Genomic DNA, 21,341 nt, shown 5'->3' on the forward strand with positions numbered 1-21,341 from the left:
AGGATGTCTTCTTATGTTCTTCTTTTCCTTTCGACTTTTCCCTTCAGGGGTCGCCACAGCGAATCAATCATCTGCCTCCATCTCACCCCATCCTCTGCCTCCTCTTCTCTCACACCAACTAACTTCATGTCCTCTTTCACTACATCCATAAATCTTCTCTTTGGTCTTCCTCTTCTAGGCCTCCTGGCTGGCAGTTCCAACCTCAACATTCTTTTACCAATATACTCACTATCCCTCCTCTGTATGTGTCCAAACAATCTCAGTCTGGCCTCTCTGGCTTTATCTCCAAAACATCCGACATGCACTGTCCCTCTGATGTACTCGTTCCTGATCCTATCCATCCTTGTTACTCCTGGAGAGAACCTCAACATTTTAGTCTCTGCTACCTCCAGCTCTGCTTCGTCTTTTCCTCGGTACGACTGTCTCTAAACAATACAACATAGCTGGTCTCACCACCGTCTTGTACACCTTCCCTTTCATTCTTGCCGATACTTTCCTATCACACCTGACACTTTTCTCCACCCATTCCAACCTACTTGCACTCGTTTCTTCACCTCAAGTCTCCATTGCTCTAAAATGTTGACCCTAAGTACTTAAAGTCCTCCACCTTCTTCACGTCTACTCCCTGTAACCTCTCCTTTCTAGCCTTCCAGGGCATATCTCCAGATTTTACTCTACCTGCTCACTGCTCTCATTACAGATCACAATTTCATCTGCAAACATCATGGACAATAGGATCATAGACATCAGACAATAGGATGTAAAAAGCCAAATTTATTAAATATTATCTTTGTACAGATGTCGAGGGAAATTATTAAATAGAGTAAGGAAGAGAAATCCCTTGTGTTAAAAAAACAAAGAAAATAATTATATATCTCATTGAAACATCCTTAATAACTGATTACTACTTATGCAGATTCACATTCAAATAAGACGCTTTTCCCTTTAGTAAATAGGTGGTCTTATAAAAGACATGTGGAATATAATGTATCTGCAATTACACATGCAGTGGTGCCGTACAAACATTGTCAAATCTCCCCTCCGTAACCCTATGACGACGAAAACAACAAAAGTTGAACTTTATCTGAACACCACAAAGTACAAAGACTAGGAGATATCCATTTTAAAACACCCTCAGGACAGTCTAGTCAACAACTCCCCGGTTCAAGTATTCCCTCCAGACTCCATGCCTCTTCAAGTATTCCTGTCATGACTTCTGACCTTCCATTTCATAACCATTTCTTAGGTTTACAACAAAAGCTATGATATAAGTGCACTGGAAATTCATCTATACATTACAAAATAATAACAATAGCCATAATTAGGTAGTAATAATTAATCACAATCATTTTCTGCTTTCATTATGTACAAACTGTGGCATTCTCTCACTAACACATCACAGTTCCCCACCCCCTGAGCGTTCAAGTTTAACCCCTCTAGCTACCAAAATGCAAAGTTTGGTTACATAAAGTAAACACCATTACCGATCTTGGACGACCACAATGACCAGAATCAGAGTGATTAAACCTTTCCACAGAATCATGTGCTTGCGTGTGACGGACGTTTCTCGACCAGGATTTGCCCCCCCCCCCCCCGTCTTATTTGTGAAACCCAAGCAATGACAACCTACGCCCTGGAGAAAAAGAAACAGCACGTGTAACAAACATTCTCACATACAATTGGACAAATCAACAGTGGTGCTTAAACAGTCTACAAAACATATCCCAAGCTTGTGGGAAATATGGCTCACACCTGCAGACATGTGCATTCGCTCTGTTCACACTTCCACCAAGGATGGAACACACGTAACAAGAGCGTGGCACGTATCTTGAGGGATCAAACCCCCTCACCTCAGTCCCTTCTTACAGGCCTGTAAGTTCTTATCAGGGGGCAGCAGCAATACAGCCACGGCACTTGTACAACTTCTGATCATGGTTACGGATGTGATTCCTCACATTCCGCAGCCGAAAGAACGTCTTGCTGCACAGCTACATCACGCCATGGGAGAGAAAGGAAGCGTTAATGAGAAAAGGGATGTTTTGCAGTGACAATATGAATGGGAAAAGACAAAATATGTTTTGATGTTTTTGTAGAAATTGCTTACCGGACAGGGCCAGTGCTTGCCCTCAATGTGCTTGAGGGAATGCAGGATGAGGGCATCACAGTCCTTCACAGACGCATGACACTCCACACAGTTGTGGGCTCCCTTCAGAGCCTTGGGAGCTTGACTGCGAGGACCTCGTAGCTGCTTCAGCCGCGCCCGACGGATTGACTCCAATAAGACAAACTTTTTATTACTCGTAGGCAGTATATTACCCTTCTTCTGCAGCTACAAAAAAAAGAAACACGTTGTGTGAGTGCCAACTGCCAAGACATGTCCAGAAACATCAGCCTATCAGATACATACAGTACGTACAAAATAAATGGCATTATTATGAACCAGTAAAATGAGGAATAAAGACAACCTAAAAGCCCATTAAGCGAAAATAACTGTACAGCTATCGTTCCCACTGAAAGATAAAAATGGCTTTCTATTCACTTGAATCCCTTCACTTCTGTCGCTGTGTGTTGCTTGCGATGGGACAAAAGTGTTGATGTCAATATTTAGCACGTATTGAATAGATAAGATCGTACTGGCATAGCGACACAGGATGGGATGAGTAGGTTGTTGTGGTGTATCATTCAGATTGTGTTATCTTTTTTTTAATGTGTTGACTTAATTGAAGGAGAGAATTTTTTTGAAAATGTGAAATATTTGCATGCATTATGTTTACAATTTAAATTAGCAGACAATAGTTTTTTCTTATCTTCTTACTCTAGAATTTATGAATCTACCCAGATAAGTCTTGTAAAGTGTAGCTTTATCCTAATTTGGATGCAGGTACAAAAGTATGCCCTCTCCTACCACCTACCTTTGGTATGTTCCGTGTGGTCTTTGACACTGTGCACTTTGCCAGAATAGGAGTGTTGTTATGGTTGGAGTTTGTCTGGGATCTGTGGACCATTCTTTGACTCACACTTCTCTCATCCCTCTCCCTTCTTGTGTGAGGTGGGGTGGGCGGTCCACTCCTGGCCCTCAGCACCCTGGGCTGAGCACCCTGAGCTCCGAATGTCTCCCCCTGCGACACAGAGCGCATCAAACAGATATCCACACTCTCTTCCTCCCTCTTCCCTGCCACCATTGCCCCCCCTGCTGGGCGATAAAAGCTGAAGAGGAAGCCTGGGTCTAGTAGCTTGACAGGGGGCTTGCTCTGGCGTTTTCCCCGGTCTGGGGAAGGAGGGTCTGGGAATGGTACCGTCACTGGCAGGGGGTCTGCTGGCTCCTCTTTAATGACCTTATACAAAGGATTGTTATAAAGGGATGAAGGAGTTGACAGGTCAGGTATTTGGAGTCCTGTGGATTTGTTATCCTGAGCTCTGGGATTACAGTCCATCAAACCAGTCAGTACTTTCCTTTCCTCTCCTCTGTTCTTAGACTGCGACTTCTTTGCTCCTCTCACAGCGCTCTGCTTCAGTTTAGTCTTCGCTGCTGGCCGACCACTGTTGTAGCGTGGCATTCTGACGGTGTCCAGGGTGATCTTGGTCCTAGTCCGCGTCCTCAGCGGAGGAGGGGGTTTGTAAGAACGCGCAGGGTTGTGGCGGTCATGGGATGGAAGCAGCTGACCTGAGATAGAGTAGTCAACTGGCTCTGGTTTGATCTTGACCATGTTCCGCGCCAGAGCTCTGGAGCTGCCACCGCAAGGAGGCAGCCTGGCAGCGGCAGCATCTCTCCTTGCCAAGTGTCTGAGTTCCCTCCCACCGAAAGCGGGCCAGGACGCAGGTTGCAGAAGATCCGGAAAAGTGACTTTACTTCTCATGCTCCTGTCGCTGGGAGGGACTTGCCGGGGGGTTGGTTTTGACCTTTTCCGCCTAATTTCATTCACACTGACTGGATCTTCAGGCTCCGTCTTGATGATTTTCTTGATGAAGCGAGTATTAACCGGGTTACACAGGGGGATTGACAGGGGCAGATCCTCAAACGCCATTCCTGGAGTCGGGGGTTGAGTTTTCCTCCGTTTAGTCAGCGAGTAGTTGTTTGCCTTCAGTTTCCTCAGACGTTTCTTCTGTCTCCAGCCAATCAGATCTTCTGGTCGCGGCAACAAGGCAGTCCTCTGCAGCCCCAAAACGTTCATGAGCCGGTACTTCTCCTGTGCCCGTGCGTAGTCCTGCTCATCCTCTCCCATGTTTTCGGCTTCCTGCTTCACCCTCAACGGACTCCCCATGGTACTGGGTCTTTGTCTGGACATGGGGGAAGGCCTAGGAACAGAGTGAGATTTTCGGTTCCGCCGTGGACTTTCTGGCCGGGGAAGCAACTTCAGAACCTCTTGGGCAGCCCCGGGACTGGAACGGAGGAGACGGGCGGTTGGCGGGGAGGACGCGGGGCGATTCCGTGACTGCGGGGTGAGTGATGCATTCCGGGGGGCTTGAGGCCTCTTGCAGGAGGGGGATTTGAAGTCCATGAGCTTCATCCTGTGTGTGGGACTGAGGGGGTGTTCGTTGTGTCCCTGGACTCCTTGTCTGAGGGGTCTGCGCAAGGAACGCCTGGGACTCTCTGCTAATGACTCATCTGATGCGTCCAGTGTCAGGGAGAAGCCATCGCCCACTCTGTCCTTATCAGGTGAGACCTTCTTTATTTTTCTCTCCCTCAGTTGGTGGTGGAGCTCTGAATGAGACCCAGCGTTACCCAATGGGAAGGCCATGCCCAGGTGCCCTGTCCTAGGACAGTGAGAGGGTGGCTGCTCCTGTTCCCTCTGGAGGGCAGAGCAGGCTTCCACAGCGGGCCACATACCGAGGTGGCGGGCCAAGGTGCCGACTTCAGGCAGGTCCTCCTGGCGCACACACAGTGTGGAAGAGTACGAGAAATCCAGCAGAGACAGCAAACTCTCCTCACTGAAACCTAAAATAGAGCAAGACAGAGGGCCGTTAATCAGACGTGTTCAACTTTGGACTGTGAGTGAGATAAGCAAGATGCAAGTGAGTGACTGTAAATAGCGGATTAGAGTTGGGAGAAAGACTACCACCAAAGTGTAAACATGAGTGAGGTGATTGGATTTGAACAACTGCTTTAATCAGAGCAGCTTCTGTCTTGATCAGACAACTTCATCAAATGTAAACAGTGTGAAAAAAACAAGCAACCCAGGATGCTGTAAGATTTATCAAAGGCGTTGATATTCAGGTGTCTGATGGCACTTTATACCTAACAAACGGAGCCTAACCTTAAATAAAAATGAATATTAAATAAAATGTGCATTACATTCAGCCATTCACACACACATTCATACACTCGACAGACAGCAAAAGACGACCATTGTGTAACTGTAAGGCCAACCCGCTGATCGGGAACAGTTAAGTGTCTCTTGCTGAAGGACACTTTGGCGCTATGTCAGGAGCCAGGGATCGAACCGGGCAGGAAACTTCTGATTCTCAAGTGGCCACTGCAAGAAAATTAGCGAGAAGTGGCACATACGTATAAACCACACTGTAACGGTGCCTATCCGGAACCAGCAGCAAACTATGGCCATGAGATTGCCACAATACAAGTTTTACTGATGAGGTGGCTAAATTTCCACTATCGTTATCAAAACCAGTTTGTCTCAATGTGTTATATACTCACCGGTGAGGTCTATGTCAGCCTTGGCGCTCAATTCCGTCTCTGTGAATATTTCCTGGAAGTACTCGCTGACGGCAGCCAGAACGGCCCTATGAGCAGAGTAGGATTGTCCGTTTGTCTGCAGGGTGATGTCACAGAACAAGCCTGCCTCCCGCTGACTCCTCAACTTACTCAGCACGTCACCGCTGTGTGACAACATTGTCTTTGACACACGTCCTTCAGTGCCCCTGTCCTGTGATACAGACACAAATAATACAAATGAGGTATAGGTGTAAGGCAGACACAGGAGGAGTGCGCAAAAACAATGGACGGAAAGAAATAAGGGTAAAAATGGGTAATAGAATAATTATATGATATGTTCAGACACTGATTTGTATGTATAATTAGGGGAAGTTAGCAAAATGTGTAAATCTGCAAAAAATGCTTATTAGCTTTCTTCACAAATGTATTCACAAACATCAGTTTGTTCCAAACAAACTCCCTTGTGACAGCTAGCTGCTGTAAGTGGGTGAAAGTTGGGGTACCATTAACAACCTATATAAGGCAAAATTTCCCCAAATTTCATTATGCTTTATATAGCATGTGACGTGTCAAACTAGGTTGATTTTCATGATTCTGAATCCATTGCAAGCATTAGTTTTGCACGAAAAACACTCCTTGGGCTGAATTCAGCCATCAGCAGCTATCAAAGTTTCCCATGGTAGTTGGGTTGGAACAAATTGATAGGCGATAGTAGACACATTTTATGAACACATTTGCGAAGAAGCCTAGTGGTAAGCAATTTTTTGGAGAATTGCCACACATTTCGATACACCTTTTCTAATTAGTAGTCAGTTATACAGCCACTGTGCGGTGCTAGCCCTCCCTGGCCTTACCTCTGATCTCTTGTTGTGCTGCCCCAGGCATTCTGGACAGCCCAGGACATGTTCTCGAATCTGGAAGTACATCCCTGAAAAGAGAACAATGGCACATACATTACAGTCCCAGACAAAGAAGAGCCAGGGCCATGATTAACATCTCCATTCACAGACTTGTGGTTTAATCTTTAATTTAAACATGTCAGTATGACAGTAACCTAACTTCCCTCAAAATAGAATGAATGACCAGTCTGCTCAGATAAATAAAACTACAAACTAAACTGCAGAACAAAACTACACAAAACTAAATTTAAAGGGGGAACTCGGTCATAAACTCATAGCTACGGTACAAATGATGATATCCTGTCTTCCCACCCTGCCTATGCAACAATGTGTAAACAGTGGGTCAGAACGCAGAACACATGCTGTTAAGTCGAATACATTATACATGATGGCTAGCTCTGGTCCATAGCTCTATGCCATGTCATTAGAGCTATGGACCAGAGCTACATGATGGCAGACATTTAGCCGACATACCGTCCCACCAGTAGTTCTCAGCCACACATTTGTAGGTCTCCTCCAGGGAGAGGTGGCGTGTGCCGCCGGCGGGCCGCCTCCGGTGGAAGGCGGAGATCGCCTCGTGTCTCCGGTCCTTAGCCAAAACCTCACGGTAGTGGATGAAGCCCCGCTCCAACTTCTTGCGGTACAGCAGACCGTCGATCTCCTCAAAGTTGGACGAGCGCGGCATCGGCCCACGCCCTTTCAAGTTTCCGTCTGAATCAACCTCTCCGTCTGATGGTTTGGACGGACAAAAGGTTTCTGCCCTCCCGTAGTGTGTGTTGTATGTGCAATCGCCGGCCATTTTAACGGGGTTTAATTGTCTTATGTGTGTAACTTTGTCTTTACCAACGCCAGATGCATAGGCTGCCTTTTGGCCTCACCGGGGCGGCGGAACAAACACAAACTCAAGCCTCCTTTTGCACCGAAGCCAGTCGCCCCTTATGTATCACAGCAGGGAGCCCCAGTCACAACTAGAGTCTGTCTAGACCACTGTCCCGACATCAACTCCACGTGAAGACGATGGCAGTAGACCAACAACAAATAATATAGTTATGTCTCCAGAAGACAAGTGCAACTCCGACACCTTAATTTAAAATGGGCATAATCCATTGCAAGGCAGTAATTTCCTTTAAACATGTATCGGCAATTCAATTATGTTTAAAAATGATGTCTTATGAATAGCGTTTTTGAACAAAAAGGAAAACGTTTATTTATATTATAAAATACAAATATGACCGTCCTCACGAGTCAAGCAGCATCCTCTTGGATCATTTCCATACATTCCAGGGTCGTGCATCGTAGGCTACAATTTGCCAAGTCGAGGTCATCCCATCTCGCTATCTAAATAGTTGCAGAAATAAAAGCTACACGTATTAAATCATTCTTTCATTGGTAAAGTTGTATGTAAAACACTCCGTTGTGCCTCGAGGATCTTGCCGTCAATAGGCTATAGTGCATATCAATAACAATGTTGACTGATGCAAGTGGATATCGCGCCAATCTCAGGCTTCACGCTAAATGATACAAATTAACCAGTTTTAGAACGGGTCGCGTTCAACGGCAGTCAGTCTGGTTTATCGATAGATGCCAGTCCATTGTTTGTCTGCCTTTAATGGATCTGAGTGTGATCTTTGTAGCTTTACCTCTGGTGTAACTTGTGATTTGTTTCGGTAAGTCGAGTCGGAAGCAACATGATGATGCAGCTCTATCTATCCAGCATCGCGGGTTGAACGACCTAAAAGCGGCGTCACCCCGAATGTTGCAATTCACACCCTGATCCTATCCAAAGCGAGCCAACAATCTGTGGTTTGATAGCCGACATATTCCATATCTCTCCCATTTGCGTAAAGCGAGTCAGATGATCAAATAATCCAATATTTTAACTCGTAACCTTCTGGGTTGTTACTAAATATCAGCCAAACTAAGACATCTCAACCCCGCCTTCAGACAAAGACCATTAGTGGATGCTTTAAGGAGCCACAAAAAGAAGAAATGCGATTGGCTACTACAACAGTCATTCCGAAGCCCCCCCACCATCACCACCACCACACACACACTCACGAATCAAGATAGGCTGTTAGCACAGTACTATGACAGTAGGATATTGCCAACGCTATTGCTTGCCTCACTGTGAAGTAAAACTTAAATACTAATCTTGATTCCTCATTGCCATCCGGAGAATAGTCTGATTTTGTATCCAAGCCCAAAATGTGATCCAACCACACCACAGTATTAATTAGTAAAAAAAAAAATCATATGGACTGATGATCTTAGTCTTTTGGAAGTTTACCCTATCAAAATATATATAATCTTTATGCGTCATCAATATTGCAAAATGGCATAATACTGATGGCTAATAGAAAACTATGTATGATTTGACTGAATGTCAACAACCTGATATAGCCAAAATGTCACAGTGATCATCATCTGATACCTTTTCCTCTTGATACAATGGCTACCCATAACTGATTCTACAACCTAAACTGTCTCTAACCTGGGGATATGTTTTATTTATATTTGTTGATATATGATAAAGTGACACTTTAATATACACAGGGCTATATTTTCGTCCATGCTAAACCCCTTCTCCCTAAACTACCTTGCATTTTTTACCATTTTGAAAATGTTTGAATAGTTCAACTAGCCGATCTACACCTCATTGTGAACTGAGCTCGTAGATCAGGGGTGCCCAAAAGGTAGATCGCGATCTACCAGTAGATCACAAAGGCTGTGCAGGTAGATCACATGACATGCCCCTAAATAATATTTGATTTAAATATATATATATATATTTTTTGACATCTGCCACTTGAATTAAGTTGACTTGATTGATTGACATAAAAAAGGGCCTGTCAGCTCAAACCCATAATGCAATACTTTGTTTTCAAGAGTGTTGCTGCTCACAAATGTCAGCAGAATTACAAATTAAATCCAAAACCCTTACCTATTCCATTTTCTCCCTCTATTTGCCATTCCAAGTGCATTTGTCTTATACGCAACGCCAGCGCCGCTATTCCAAAGCCGCCCCAGGTACATTTTTAAACTACAGTATTTTCAGCAATGGATTTTTTTTTTTCAGTGGGTATATCTTGTTGAACTGGCCATTTTCAAAGTACCTCTCAAGTCAAAACAGTGTGGGCACCCCTGTGTAATTGTTTTTTCAAAATAGTAAAAAAAAGGCAAAGTAGTTTAGGGATAAGGGGTTTAGCATGGTTGAAAATAGAGCCCTTAGTCTTTCCATTAGGTTAGTGAGCCTTATTGCATTTGGCTCAATGACAAATATTTGCAGTGGAGTTTCAGTTTCACATTCAAGTTCTTGATGAGATGTAAACAACAAAGAGAGATGGATCATTTTATTTTATAGATAACTTTATTCTTCTAAATGTTACTAACTTCGGCAGTATATAATACAATTATCAGTTCAGCGAAACGCAAAAGAGAAGGATAATAAGACCAGGCAATTTTCTTTCACAGACAGCACATGCACTGATATTAAACCTTTATCTAGGTAGATAAAAAAGAAACAGTCCATAAGACCACTGAGCATCCTGCATTTAGCACTAAGGCTGAGTGACATTGCTCTTGGCTGGTGGGTCACTGGTCTTGGGACGCTTGGGCTCAGGGGGCTGGCATACTGGATCAGAAGGAGGCGATGGGCGCTCTGGAGGAATACAAATAAAGGGATCAATGAAAGAAGGGTTACAACCATAGACATAATATACGTAGATGCCGCATTTACCACTGGATCATTTGTGGCATGAACCCTGGTCAAAATAATTAGTAGAGTGCAAAAACAATGTAGCCTAGTGCTTTAAAGCAACAAGGACACCAGGTAAACATTATGCAATGTACAGTAAATAACAGGTCAAGCAAAACAAATCTAAATAACATTTTTTTGAGTGGTGTAAACCACTCCTACAACTGGCTTTTTTGTGCAGAAAAAATGAGCATGGTTGCTATGTTCACCCTGTTGTAATGACGTAATGAAATCACACCCGGGTGAACAGGGTGAACATAGCAACCATGCTCATTTTTTTCTGCACAAACAAAGCCAGGTAATGAAATCACACCCGGGTGTGATTTCATTATGTCAGACATGATTTCATTACGTCAGACAGACCTTACACCACTCAGTTCACACGGGTGTGATTTAAAAAAAAAAAAATCACCATAGATCAGCATAGTATAATTAGCATACCGGTATATTTTAAAGTGGTACAAACACACAAAGCTGGGCATAGGAGGGGCTAGCGCCAAAAAGGACAAAGGGATACACAGAGAGAGGGGGAGAGTCTGAAGTGGTCAGTTATCAGACTTTTGGGAAGGTTACAATCAGAATAGGAAAATGAACAGTGGTGGTTACTGGCGCTGTTCAGATGATTTCACACGTCTTTAATTATAACTACTTTGCCAAAAACCTGACAATGACCAGAGGCTCAAATCTCTCTGCCACCTGGCTCGATAAAATGCACCTGCTAGGGCTCAAGTGCTTTCCCACACTTACGGTAGGTTTGATATATGTTCATGCTCATAGTATAGTCACTTCCCTAAACTGAGATGTCAGGAGGAACTATTATCACACATCAACAGGAAGTGTTTTAATAGTTTTTGAATGTTGAACCGTGAATTCACAAAAGCTGTGACGGAACTGAATGACCTGTATGAAGTATAATTCAAAAGGGGGCCCAAAATGATGTAGCTTGAGTGCCAACCTTCTTTTTTCTTCTATAGGGATGCACCGATATGGAAGTTTTTGGCCGATACCGATGTTTAAAATAACAATTTAGCCGATAAGGATACCGATTTATTTAGTTTTTGTTGTTTTTATTTCCCCCTTTTGTGACAGGGAAACAAATACGGAAATACGGAAACAAATACATCTTCAATACAAGAAATAAATGTTCAGAATCTACAGTTTGGTTGGCTGCAGATAACCAACACACCAACATAGCCAATGCAAAATGTATGCATACATCGGTGCATCGCAATTGTTTTTTTTACCTTGACCGTGGGTGCAGAATGTTTAAATGTATCCAGAACCCATGGTATGTAGTTTCATTCAAACCCAAACGAAGAGAGTAGAGAGGTGACAAGAAAATGCAAACTATAGACTACTAGAGTAATAATGACCTTGAGCATAGCATACTGAAATGTGAGCTTGCTGAAGCCATTTTGAGTGATACTGAACACCTGTATGAAGCTTTACTGAAATCAGACCCTAAAAAGGGTGGTAGAGTGAATAGACAGTTGAACGGCGTATTGTATTACAACCCGTCGTTGACAGCCATATCATAAAAATGACTTAACCTAAAGGTTCCCTTTATAAGGTATACTGACCGTGTTTGGCCTTCTCAGTGGAGGAGGGAGTGGTAAAGAAGGGGCAAACAGCTGGAGATCGTACCCCGACAGGAGTCAAAGATATCCGCCTAGAATGAAGTGAAAGAGACAAATCAATAGTAGTATTGCATACATACTGTACACATGCACGTGTGTGTGTGTGTGTGTGTGTAACTGTATGTATGCATGCATGTGTATATAAACAGATTTATTTTAAACATAATCCGGGTTTGAGTTAATTCACTTGCTCCTATCCTCCCTGTTTTCTCATCTTCTCAGGATGAATATCTGTTTAATTCTCCATTACTTTTTCTTTAGATCTTGAATCAGCTGCCGGTTCTGCACCTTCTCCTGTACCTATCTCTCTGGATCTTGCATCTCCACTGTGTGGAACAAGCTGTATGTTTGTATTGGTGCTAGCTTAGCGTTAACACCTATACATCTAGCTATCTATAAATGCACCATGTCTCTGTCTGTGTGTGTGTACTGTTGTAATCCACGTTACTCGAGAACCGTTCGCCCCACCGACTTCACACCACCACAGGGAGTGCAGTGCCCGGTGTAGAGTCGGTCGGACCCACAGTTGTCCAGAACCGCCCCAAAAAGGCCTCTGCCCAGGCTCTGGACAAGGCCCATGCCCAGGCTCTGGACAGGGCCCCTGCCCAGTGTCCATATATGGAGCTGGCCTGTTCGGACATCATTCTGACGTCTGCATAGACTCCATATATGGGCATAAAAGGGACACAGGCATAAAGGGACACAGACATAATATCTGGGTGGGGCATCCATTTCCAAATCGCAACATTAAGAATATTGTGAGTAAAAATGTTCAGTTTTCCTGTGGTATATAGAGTACAAACTGTTGTAAAATACATTGTGAAAATGTTTTTTTCCCCCCCCAACAAATATTATTTGTTGCATGTTTTAAATGTTCAAAATGTGCTGCAGTCAAATCTTTGTCTTCCTTCTGTCTCCAGTCTCCCCTGCCTGCCAGGGCTTGTGATAGCAGCAGCATGAGTGAGCAGCGCTTGTTTTCCCCCACATATCACGTGTGGGTGGTAGGTTGCAAACAGAAAAAGATTGGTTGGTGCCTTGCATTGGTTCCTCTGTGTGTGGATGGGTGAATACTTTACATTAAATGCAGTCCATTTATCATTTGATGTACACGATCTGTCCTAAAGTAACTTTAGAAAGATGACTAAACGAATTCCCAGAAGACAGGTACAGAGGGATCTTCTCTACAATGTACAAACTCATGTAAACAATACATCACTGTTCATTGCCTACTTGATAAATTATTGGCTACTACTAGCCCAGTGACAACTGCCAGGCAGACCGTTGTCTGAGCAGTCTGTTAGAGACATTGTATAATAATCAGCAGGAGGTCCAACGAATCCTCATACCAGACAGGGCTTTGTTCTCTCAGTTCCAGTATTGAGCAGCACACTCAAAAAACATATTTTTAACTGAAACAGGCATTTAAAAAGGATTCACTTCTTGAATTAAATGTAACAAAAAGATTTTGCACTGCCACTACACTTCTGAGCACGATGCTTCGTCAATCTCACTGAAGAGAATCAACTGTGTTGACATACTTCCTCTGTATAGTTACGCAAGTCACCAAAGACAGAGAGCATTAAATGCTCTCGGTCTCCTTTGAATAGGAGTTGAAGATTTACATATGCGGTGTGGGTACGTACACACCGGTTTGCCCCTGCATGCTAATCTACATGGTATTGCAATTGCTTGAGGAAAGGTACAATTTATTCATCTAACATGAATACTTTGGGAGATATATTGATGATTGACAACAACTTTTTCTTGTGTAGGTAACTCAAAGCAGTTACAGGATTTTACATATCTTAACTCTTGTTTTGAATACTTCACGTCATTCACTTAGTTGGGACTTTCAATCAGTCATGTCAACAAAACACTGAATAGAGCTTTACAAAAAACCGACGGCATGGGATACATTTTTGAGAGACGATTCCTGTCATCCTCGAAAGACCACCTGACCTCGCCCTCAGTTTTGTGCATTAAAACATTTGCATTAAACATTTGCATGCATTAAACAAGATTATCTGTAATCAGTTTATGCTTTATGCCATAACATTGGCATATCACAAATTCAAATAACCAAACTCCTTTTAAAAGAGCCCCCCGTTTGTTTTTTTTATTATTAATCTTTATCCCACGATTTTGCAACCCATTTTTTCACCCAGTGTCAATTATCTAATGTAATCCTGGGCGCTACACTTCCTCTGCCAACCTGGGGGGCAGCAGACTGACCTCATGCTTCCTTCTATGCATGAGGAGTCCAAGCTGCTTCTTTTCATCTGACAGGGGGGGAGTTTCCCCGGCCGGATGTAGCGTGGAAGGAACACGTTATTCCGACCAGTTCCTTTCCCCTCCATCAGGCGCCCCGGCTGCTCAGGGGGAGGTAGCTTAGAGACCAGGATTACTGCATTTCTTTTGTGAGGGTACCTACCCTAGGGGACACGGGGAGAACATGCAAACTCCACACAGAAAGGCCCTTTCACCAACCCCACCTCGGGTATGGGCACTGATGACGCGGAGGAGAGAACACGCCCACAGCGTCCCCAGCAGGAATCGAACCTCAACTCAGGACCTTCTAGCTGTGAGGCGACAGCACTACTGACTGTGCCAGCGTTCCCCCCGTTAGTTTTTAAACATGGAAAAACCATACATGATCGTATGGTCAAATCACATTTACCTCCCTTACCATCACAGACCCAGACTACTTTAGTTCCCATTTCTGACAGTAATCACCGTTACATGTACTTGTAATCATTCTACCTCCATCATCTACAGATGCAGCACCTATTCTCACACCATACATATGGGAAAGAGTACCCCAATTAAACTGCAGTAAGTATTTTATCACCAAATAAATAAATGTGTTAATTTCATTCAGTCAAAGTTGATGTGGGAGGCTGGGAGCTACAACACCAGCAACATCTACACACCTCTGAACACCATAGAGCACTATCCAATGTAGTAGCACCTCATTTTGTTAAAGAAAACCATCCCATCGTTACAAACTAAAGCGGGCCTCTTTGCCCAGAAGAGGTGGCGGCTTAAAAGCTGATGTAATCCATGTATAACACAGGCAGTGAGGTGCCTTGAGAGTCGTCCATGCCAACAAGCAAAGCCCCTGGTGAGTGTAAAAAGACTCAATGCTGCAGCTGCAGCTGCACAATAACATTTCCAGTTTGTTTTGGCTGAAACTAAGACAAAAGTCCCATCTGTGTGAACTGAGCGGTGCAACCATACGTACTGTTCTGGCCCTCCTCCCTGGCCTGTGTGTGTGACGCTGCTCAACAGTGCCATCCAGCTGTATTGGCGAGGTGTTGAGCTGTCTGTGCTCAGACATACAGACACAGAGACATACACACATAGCTGCATAATGGAGCGGTTAGGCACCGCTCAAAACTGCTAGTATTTACCTTGGAGTGGGACCCTTTGGGGTGGTGGTAGCTTTAGGAGTACTGGGCCCAGGAGTGCTGTTGAGGACTTTAGGAGTGGCAGGAGTGAGGGGTGTAAGTTTAGGTTGAGCTGGGGAGGAACTGGTGGGGGTAAGAGGGGTGGCATCTGGCTGGGGTGTGCATAGAGCGCTGGTGCTCTCAGAGGATGGGGTCTGGGGAGCAGAGGGTGTGGACTTATGGGTAGAGGGTTTACCCCAGCCCTCCAGGGTGTTAAGTGTGATCCTACGGGACTGAGGTTTCGTTTTGACACCAGGGAGGTTCTTCTTGTCCTCTGGTAGAGCAGGGTTCTGAGGGGAAGCGAGGCGTGCAGAAGGGTTCTGAGGGGACGTGAGGGGTGCAGAAGGGGAATCTTTACTCAGATTAGCTTGGGATGTGGTGGTCAATGTTTGGGGCTGGGGTACTGGTGACCTGGTCCTGGGCAAAGACTTTTTCCCCCTTTTCTCAGGGCCGATATTTGGGGTGAATACTTCCAGGATAGGGGGCTCCTTCAGAGGAGTGCCCAGTTCCCCAGGAGAGAAGGCCAGGAAAGAGCAATAGCCATCAGTGGAGGACACTGCCAGTAAGGAACCATCCCGAGACCTAAACAGGATAAGTTAATGTTAGTGGCAATAGCAAAAATCCCGTGATATGGTATAATAATGATGGTTCTTCTACAGAAACAAATGGGAATAGAGGGATTTGAGCTGGCCTACCAGGTGAGGTCGCTGAGAGTGTGGTAATGGATGTTGGACACAAATGCAAAAGGAAGGGCTTGCTGTGTATCATATAAAAAGACGGAATCTTCGGATGCCACAGCAAACACCATGCGATATGGCAACTGGAACACATTGGGCACTGCCTCCACTGTACCATCTGTTGAACAGAATGGGAAATAAAGAGAAGAAAAGTGTTGACATCATCATCATCATGTGTAATAATAGTGTACTTATAGATAGTGTTATATACACGCTGTTACCTTGCGCTTTCTTTGTCCTCAATTCAAAATAGACAGGACAGCAGCGCACAGCCACGGTAGCCTTAGCCGGACAGGGGAAGTGAGCGATCGGCCTAAAACACACAGATTTACAGGTCTATTAGTTACTATGCCCACCACTGCAATTCTAGATAATGTCACGGTCATAGTCATAGCAGAGGTCACCTCTTGAGGCCCTTCCTGGAGAACATATAGGTGGTGTTCGTAATGTTTTCTCCTGCCTCCACGCAACCAGCTGGTAAACAAGACAGTGAAAGCAGAATCAGAATGAGAAATATGTCTCTTGATTAAGTATGTTCACGATACGAGGCATAAACGGGGAATTTGTCTTTGTGCATCCGACAGGAAAAGTATATGATAATCAGAGGCAGGTAAGGGCTGGTCTTGCCCGAATGAGGGTATGAAACGGAATAACGCTTCACAGGATATAACAGCACAAGGTATTTCCTGTTCCCAAATAAATATTAGACAATAAGAGCTGCATCTGTTCACATACCTGGTACGAGCAGGAAGGATCCGTCCGGTGTGAAGGTAAGGCGTCTAAAGAATGACCTCATGCTGTCATCGTGGAACATTCTATACTGTTTGACCTGCAGAAACACAAGAGATGACAGGCAAGTTAACCAAGTGCGTGTATGTTGCAATATGTGCCACATTCACATTTTGACATAATATACCAACGAGCATGCCCAACACTGACCTCTCCATCTCCTGGTGACCCAGAGGTCATCTTACTGACACAGTAGGCCTTCTTCCTGGTGTGAGTGCTGAACACACGCATCACTCTGAGTATGGGGGGAGAAAAATACACGCATGTTTAACAGGAGACATGTTTAACATTTAACATGTTTAATTGTTAAGTTATTTTCTTTTCTTTTAAGAGTAAAAAAAAAATCACACCCGTGTGAAGTGAGGGGCTCTCTTATCATCGTACATCATCATGACGTAAAATAGACACTATGCCCATTTGCTCAGACACCGACAGAAAATTGTCCATTCATTGTCAAAGGGAATTTAATCTTTGTGTCGGACACAAATAGACACTAAGCCGATTTGCTCAGATACTATGACGTAAAATTCTCCATTCATTGTCAATGGGAATTTAATGTTTGTGTAGGATGGAAATTTACATGAATAGCTGAATATAGGAGGGGCTAGTGCCCCTCAAAAACAGGAGGTTTTCAATAGGATTTCTCTACCTGTCACAGCTGAGAGTGGCAATGTATTGTCCCAGAGGATCCCAGGTCACCCCCTGCACATAGCTCTTATGGTCATTGAAGATGAACAGTTTCTGACCTAAAGACAGAAAATGTTCAGAATAGTAGTGACAAACATGACAAAATATGAAATGTTGATGCACTGAACACAACACAAAAGCTTAAATGCTCATCAAACCTTTGGTGACATCCCACATGATAGCAGTATTGTCCACAGATCCCGACACCATGGAATTTCCATCACGGGTCCAGGAGATGTCATAAACATCTTCTATGTGTCCCCTACAAACATTACCACGGTTAATAATGATCTTTGTTGTTTGTCCATTTATAATATATAACCAACACATTATTCGCATTACAGCATCCTCAATAACCAAGAACAGCATCAGAGCCTTGATATCCGAGCAGCACCATGAAAAAAAAGAAACTAAAACAATGCTCCTGTTGGGTTTAAAAAAATCAAAATGCTTGTCATACAAAAAGTAGAATAGAAGACCACAATCAACCTTTTTCAGTTAATAGGTAAATGGCAGGTAAACTGCAGCATTAACACCTTGAGGGCCCGGGACAGAGGTCTCCGCCTTATTCATTAATTGCGCCTGATGCCCAACACGGAGATTAATCAAAAGACGGAACAGTAGCACCATAGAAACAGAGCGCACCACTCCAACGGCTGGGAGCACCTATTTAGCAACATTCGATGCCATTTCCGGTTGGGACGTCATCCAAAGTGGTCCCTCTTCATTTTAGTGGATGAGATCGAAAATCTTAAAACGTGAATAACTCTTGATCTAAATCAATGCTTCCAATTCTAATCAAAGATTATGTTTTTGACGGGCCATCGTGGTCCCGTCGCTAGTCGGTTAGAAGTAATCATACCTCCCGTTGTTGTCGAACCCCTCTGGGGTGTTTTGGCTACATCTAGCTACTTCAGCTAAGCCAGGATGGTGCCTTGTGCACCTTGAAAAGGGCTCCGTAGCTGCAAATCGCTGGGCACACTGATTTACTGGTCCCAACTACATCCATGCATTCAAGGTGTTTTGTGGGTATTTTTCACAGCCAACTCCTGTCTATAGTTAACTCTGGCACACAGATAAAGACCTAAACGAAACATAGCCAACATTTAATACCATTAACTTCAGCTGCAACTTATCAACATGTGATAAATCCATCAGCCATCATTGCTTGGATGCATTTGGTCAATCTCAAGTTTCAAGGGGGTTTATTTATCACTCATTCATACAAGTGAAATCAGCTTTTGACATGTTGTGCAAGACTGCTAACGATATCTAGTGACATGTCACTAAATTCTTGCTATGTGGTTGCCCTCCGGTATGTCACATCCAACAATCTGACTGGCGACCGGTCGGGCTGCACCGCTCTGCCATCAATCCCACAACCCCATGCGCAAGACAATACAATTCCATACAAAATGGAAACATTTTATTTAATATATAGATTAAATCACTTTGTGGATCTGTACTGTAAGACTACAGTGAGGTAGCTGTTCATAGTTCATCACCTTAGCGTCTTCACCACAGTCCAGCTCTCCTTGTTGAGCTGAGCATCTTCTTCCTCTTGGAATGCGGTAGTTTGCTCTGGCTCTTTACTGTCATTCAACTGCCACAGCAGGATGGCAGCATCTACACCATATCAAATCACAATAATTTATGCCTCGAAAGTTGGTGGTTACTTTACTAAGACATAATAGTTCATATCAAAGCACAATTCATTCGCAATGAAAAATGCATTTAACACAAATTAATAATGTCCACCAATGTGCAATTTGTAACACACACACACACGTTTTGAGATATCTTGTTTTGGCCAAGAGTGTTGGACAGACCAGCTAACATTGCCATCTTTGGACTGAGTCATGCCACTAGGACGGCTAAAAAAGAAAACCCAGACATGACCATAACCCAGTAGGTAATGTGTAGATGTGACATACCATCTCCACCTGAGGCAAGCAGCTCGCCGTTGGGGCTGAAGCGCACCACGTTTACAGCCTTTGTATGTCTGGTCAGGTTAGATAGGAACCCCACTACAGCTTTCCCATCTGCGGCTGTATCAACCTGCCACAGCTGCACCAGAGTATAGATTGAAATGATGATCAAAATGCATGACAGCCAGGCATATTTGAATAAATCAAAAACCAGTATGGCTGCACATCTGAATTATGTATGATGATGGTAAACCGTAAAATGTGCTACCGTTGCAACATTCATTTATACAGTCTGGATATAAGCAGGCTATAGACACAGCTGTTTTCATCATGGGCTCCAGGATTACTATCAAAACTAAATGTAACATTTTACAAGATATGTAGATACAAAATCACAGCATTCTAGAAGAAATACAGTAAGCTAGGTGTTTGTGTTCAAGAAGTCCAGAATCCAGAGAGCAGCACACACATCCTAAAAAAAGTGTGCCAAACTAAAATACGTACGTCTGACCTAGCGGTGAAGACCCGATGGGGTCGAAGAGCTGTACCCGCTTTAAATCAAATTCTATGAGCTGATATACAGTGTCAGTCTGCAGACTTCCTTCTTCAAATGTTTACAATGGCTCAGTTATTGCCATCTATGTTCATTATTTATGTATTGATTATACTTTATACTCCTGCCTGTACGACTCTTCGTTCAGTTTCTTTTTAAGGTTGTTAAATTAAGATATTATTAAATGGAAATGTATTGTCAAAAATACATATAACACACACACACACGATCATTCAGAAGTTTTAACAGTCTTCTAGTGGTTAGCCAGAAAATACACAGTGATTTTAATGTACTTACTCTGACAGTGGATTCATTTCCAGCTGTAGCCAAACGATGGATGCGACCATCAGAATTGTGTTGGAAGTCCAAACTATAGACAGGTTCCTTGTTGTGCCATGCAATCTCACACGTTACCACCTTCATGTTTCTGTCTGAAACCGACTTCTGTATATAATGGAGAGGTGTGTGTGTGTGTGTGTGTGTGTGTGTGTGTGTGTGTGTGTGTGTGTGTGTGTGTGGGGGGGGGGGTGACATTATATAGTTAATAACGAGTACACAATACAATAATTTGCAACAATTTGGGTATTTTGTTTTTTGTCCAGGTCATAAGCTAATAAATACTTAACTAATGCTGTATGTTACCGTTAAAGATAGCTACTGGTTTAGCTTTCATGTTGATTTGGCATTATTAAACACGATTCAGTTTTCAGTCTGTATTAAATCAATATCATAGCAGGACCTTGGACGTCATTAACACGCCGTGCTAACATATTAAACAATATACACATTACACAAGTCATACCTTTCCCCTTTGTTTACTATGATTATTGCTGTCCCTCGTAAAGTCTCCCTGAACTCCACGGGTGAAAACAACACTGCAAAAAATAAATCTAGAGTTCCCGCGTAGCGGCGCGTACGATTCTCTGACAACGTCCGGTGTAGGAAAGGGCAGGGATTGGTGGGGAACAGTAGGGTAGGCTCGTTTTGCCTCCATCGTGTCCCAGGTTGTTGTCAACACAGAGACCCCAGAGATCAATACTACATTTCATTAAATAAACCATGATGGGTTATGATAAATGTTGTGTAAGCATAACCCGAGAACTGTAAGTGTCTGATTCAGAGTGTATTTTACTTTACCACCCCGACTCGAGCACTCCGTCTCCTAGCCCTGAAACATGACTGCCATGATAATCATCATGACAGTCATGACGCAACTGGAGCCTGTTTTACGCGATCGCTA

The 21,341-nt window shown here is 43.6% G+C and overlaps 2 protein-coding genes across 4 annotated transcripts; both read right to left on the reverse strand.

The window, feature by feature from the left end:
• Nucleotides 1–756: 756 nt before the first annotated feature.
• Nucleotides 757–8,524, reverse strand: LOC306934737 (uncharacterized protein). The gene is made up of 6 exons (XM_079517464.1): nucleotides 7,045–8,524; nucleotides 6,526–6,599; nucleotides 5,654–5,882; nucleotides 2,913–4,936; nucleotides 2,105–2,329; nucleotides 757–1,988 (listed from the first exon to the last, which is right to left on the reverse strand). Exons 1-6 carry the CDS (start codon nucleotides 7,367–7,369, stop codon nucleotides 1,884–1,886), a joined length of 2,982 nt encoding a protein of 993 aa, XP_079373590.1. The 5' UTR covers nucleotides 7,370–8,524; the 3' UTR covers nucleotides 757–1,883.
• A 1,379-nt stretch (nucleotides 8,525–9,903) lies between these two features.
• On the reverse strand, nucleotides 9,904–21,061 carry chaf1b (chromatin assembly factor 1, subunit B). Of its 3 annotated transcripts, none has more exons than XM_079517614.1 (14): nucleotides 20,904–21,061; nucleotides 20,399–20,545; nucleotides 19,555–19,687; nucleotides 19,126–19,246; nucleotides 17,779–17,882; nucleotides 17,583–17,679; nucleotides 17,084–17,168; nucleotides 16,880–16,973; nucleotides 16,549–16,618; nucleotides 16,366–16,457; nucleotides 16,103–16,262; nucleotides 15,372–15,989; nucleotides 11,905–11,993; nucleotides 9,904–10,228 (listed from the first exon to the last, which is right to left on the reverse strand). In XM_079517614.1, exons 2-14 carry the CDS (start codon nucleotides 20,522–20,524, stop codon nucleotides 10,128–10,130), a joined length of 1,890 nt encoding a protein of 629 aa, XP_079373740.1. In that variant the 5' UTR covers nucleotides 20,525–20,545; nucleotides 20,904–21,061; the 3' UTR covers nucleotides 9,904–10,127. The 3 variants fall into 3 exon arrangements, with proteins under 3 accessions (XP_079373740.1, XP_079373742.1, XP_079373741.1); XM_079517616.1 differs by having other exon boundaries at nucleotides 20,399–20,528; nucleotides 20,904–21,027; XM_079517615.1 differs by having other exon boundaries at nucleotides 20,399–20,542; nucleotides 20,904–21,024.
• Between the last annotated feature and the right edge of the window lie 280 nt (nucleotides 21,062–21,341).

Source organism: Electrona antarctica (assembly GCF_951216825.1).
Source record: "Electrona antarctica genome assembly, chromosome: 13".
Lineage (NCBI taxonomy): Eukaryota > Metazoa > Chordata > Actinopteri > Myctophiformes > Myctophidae > Electrona > Electrona antarctica.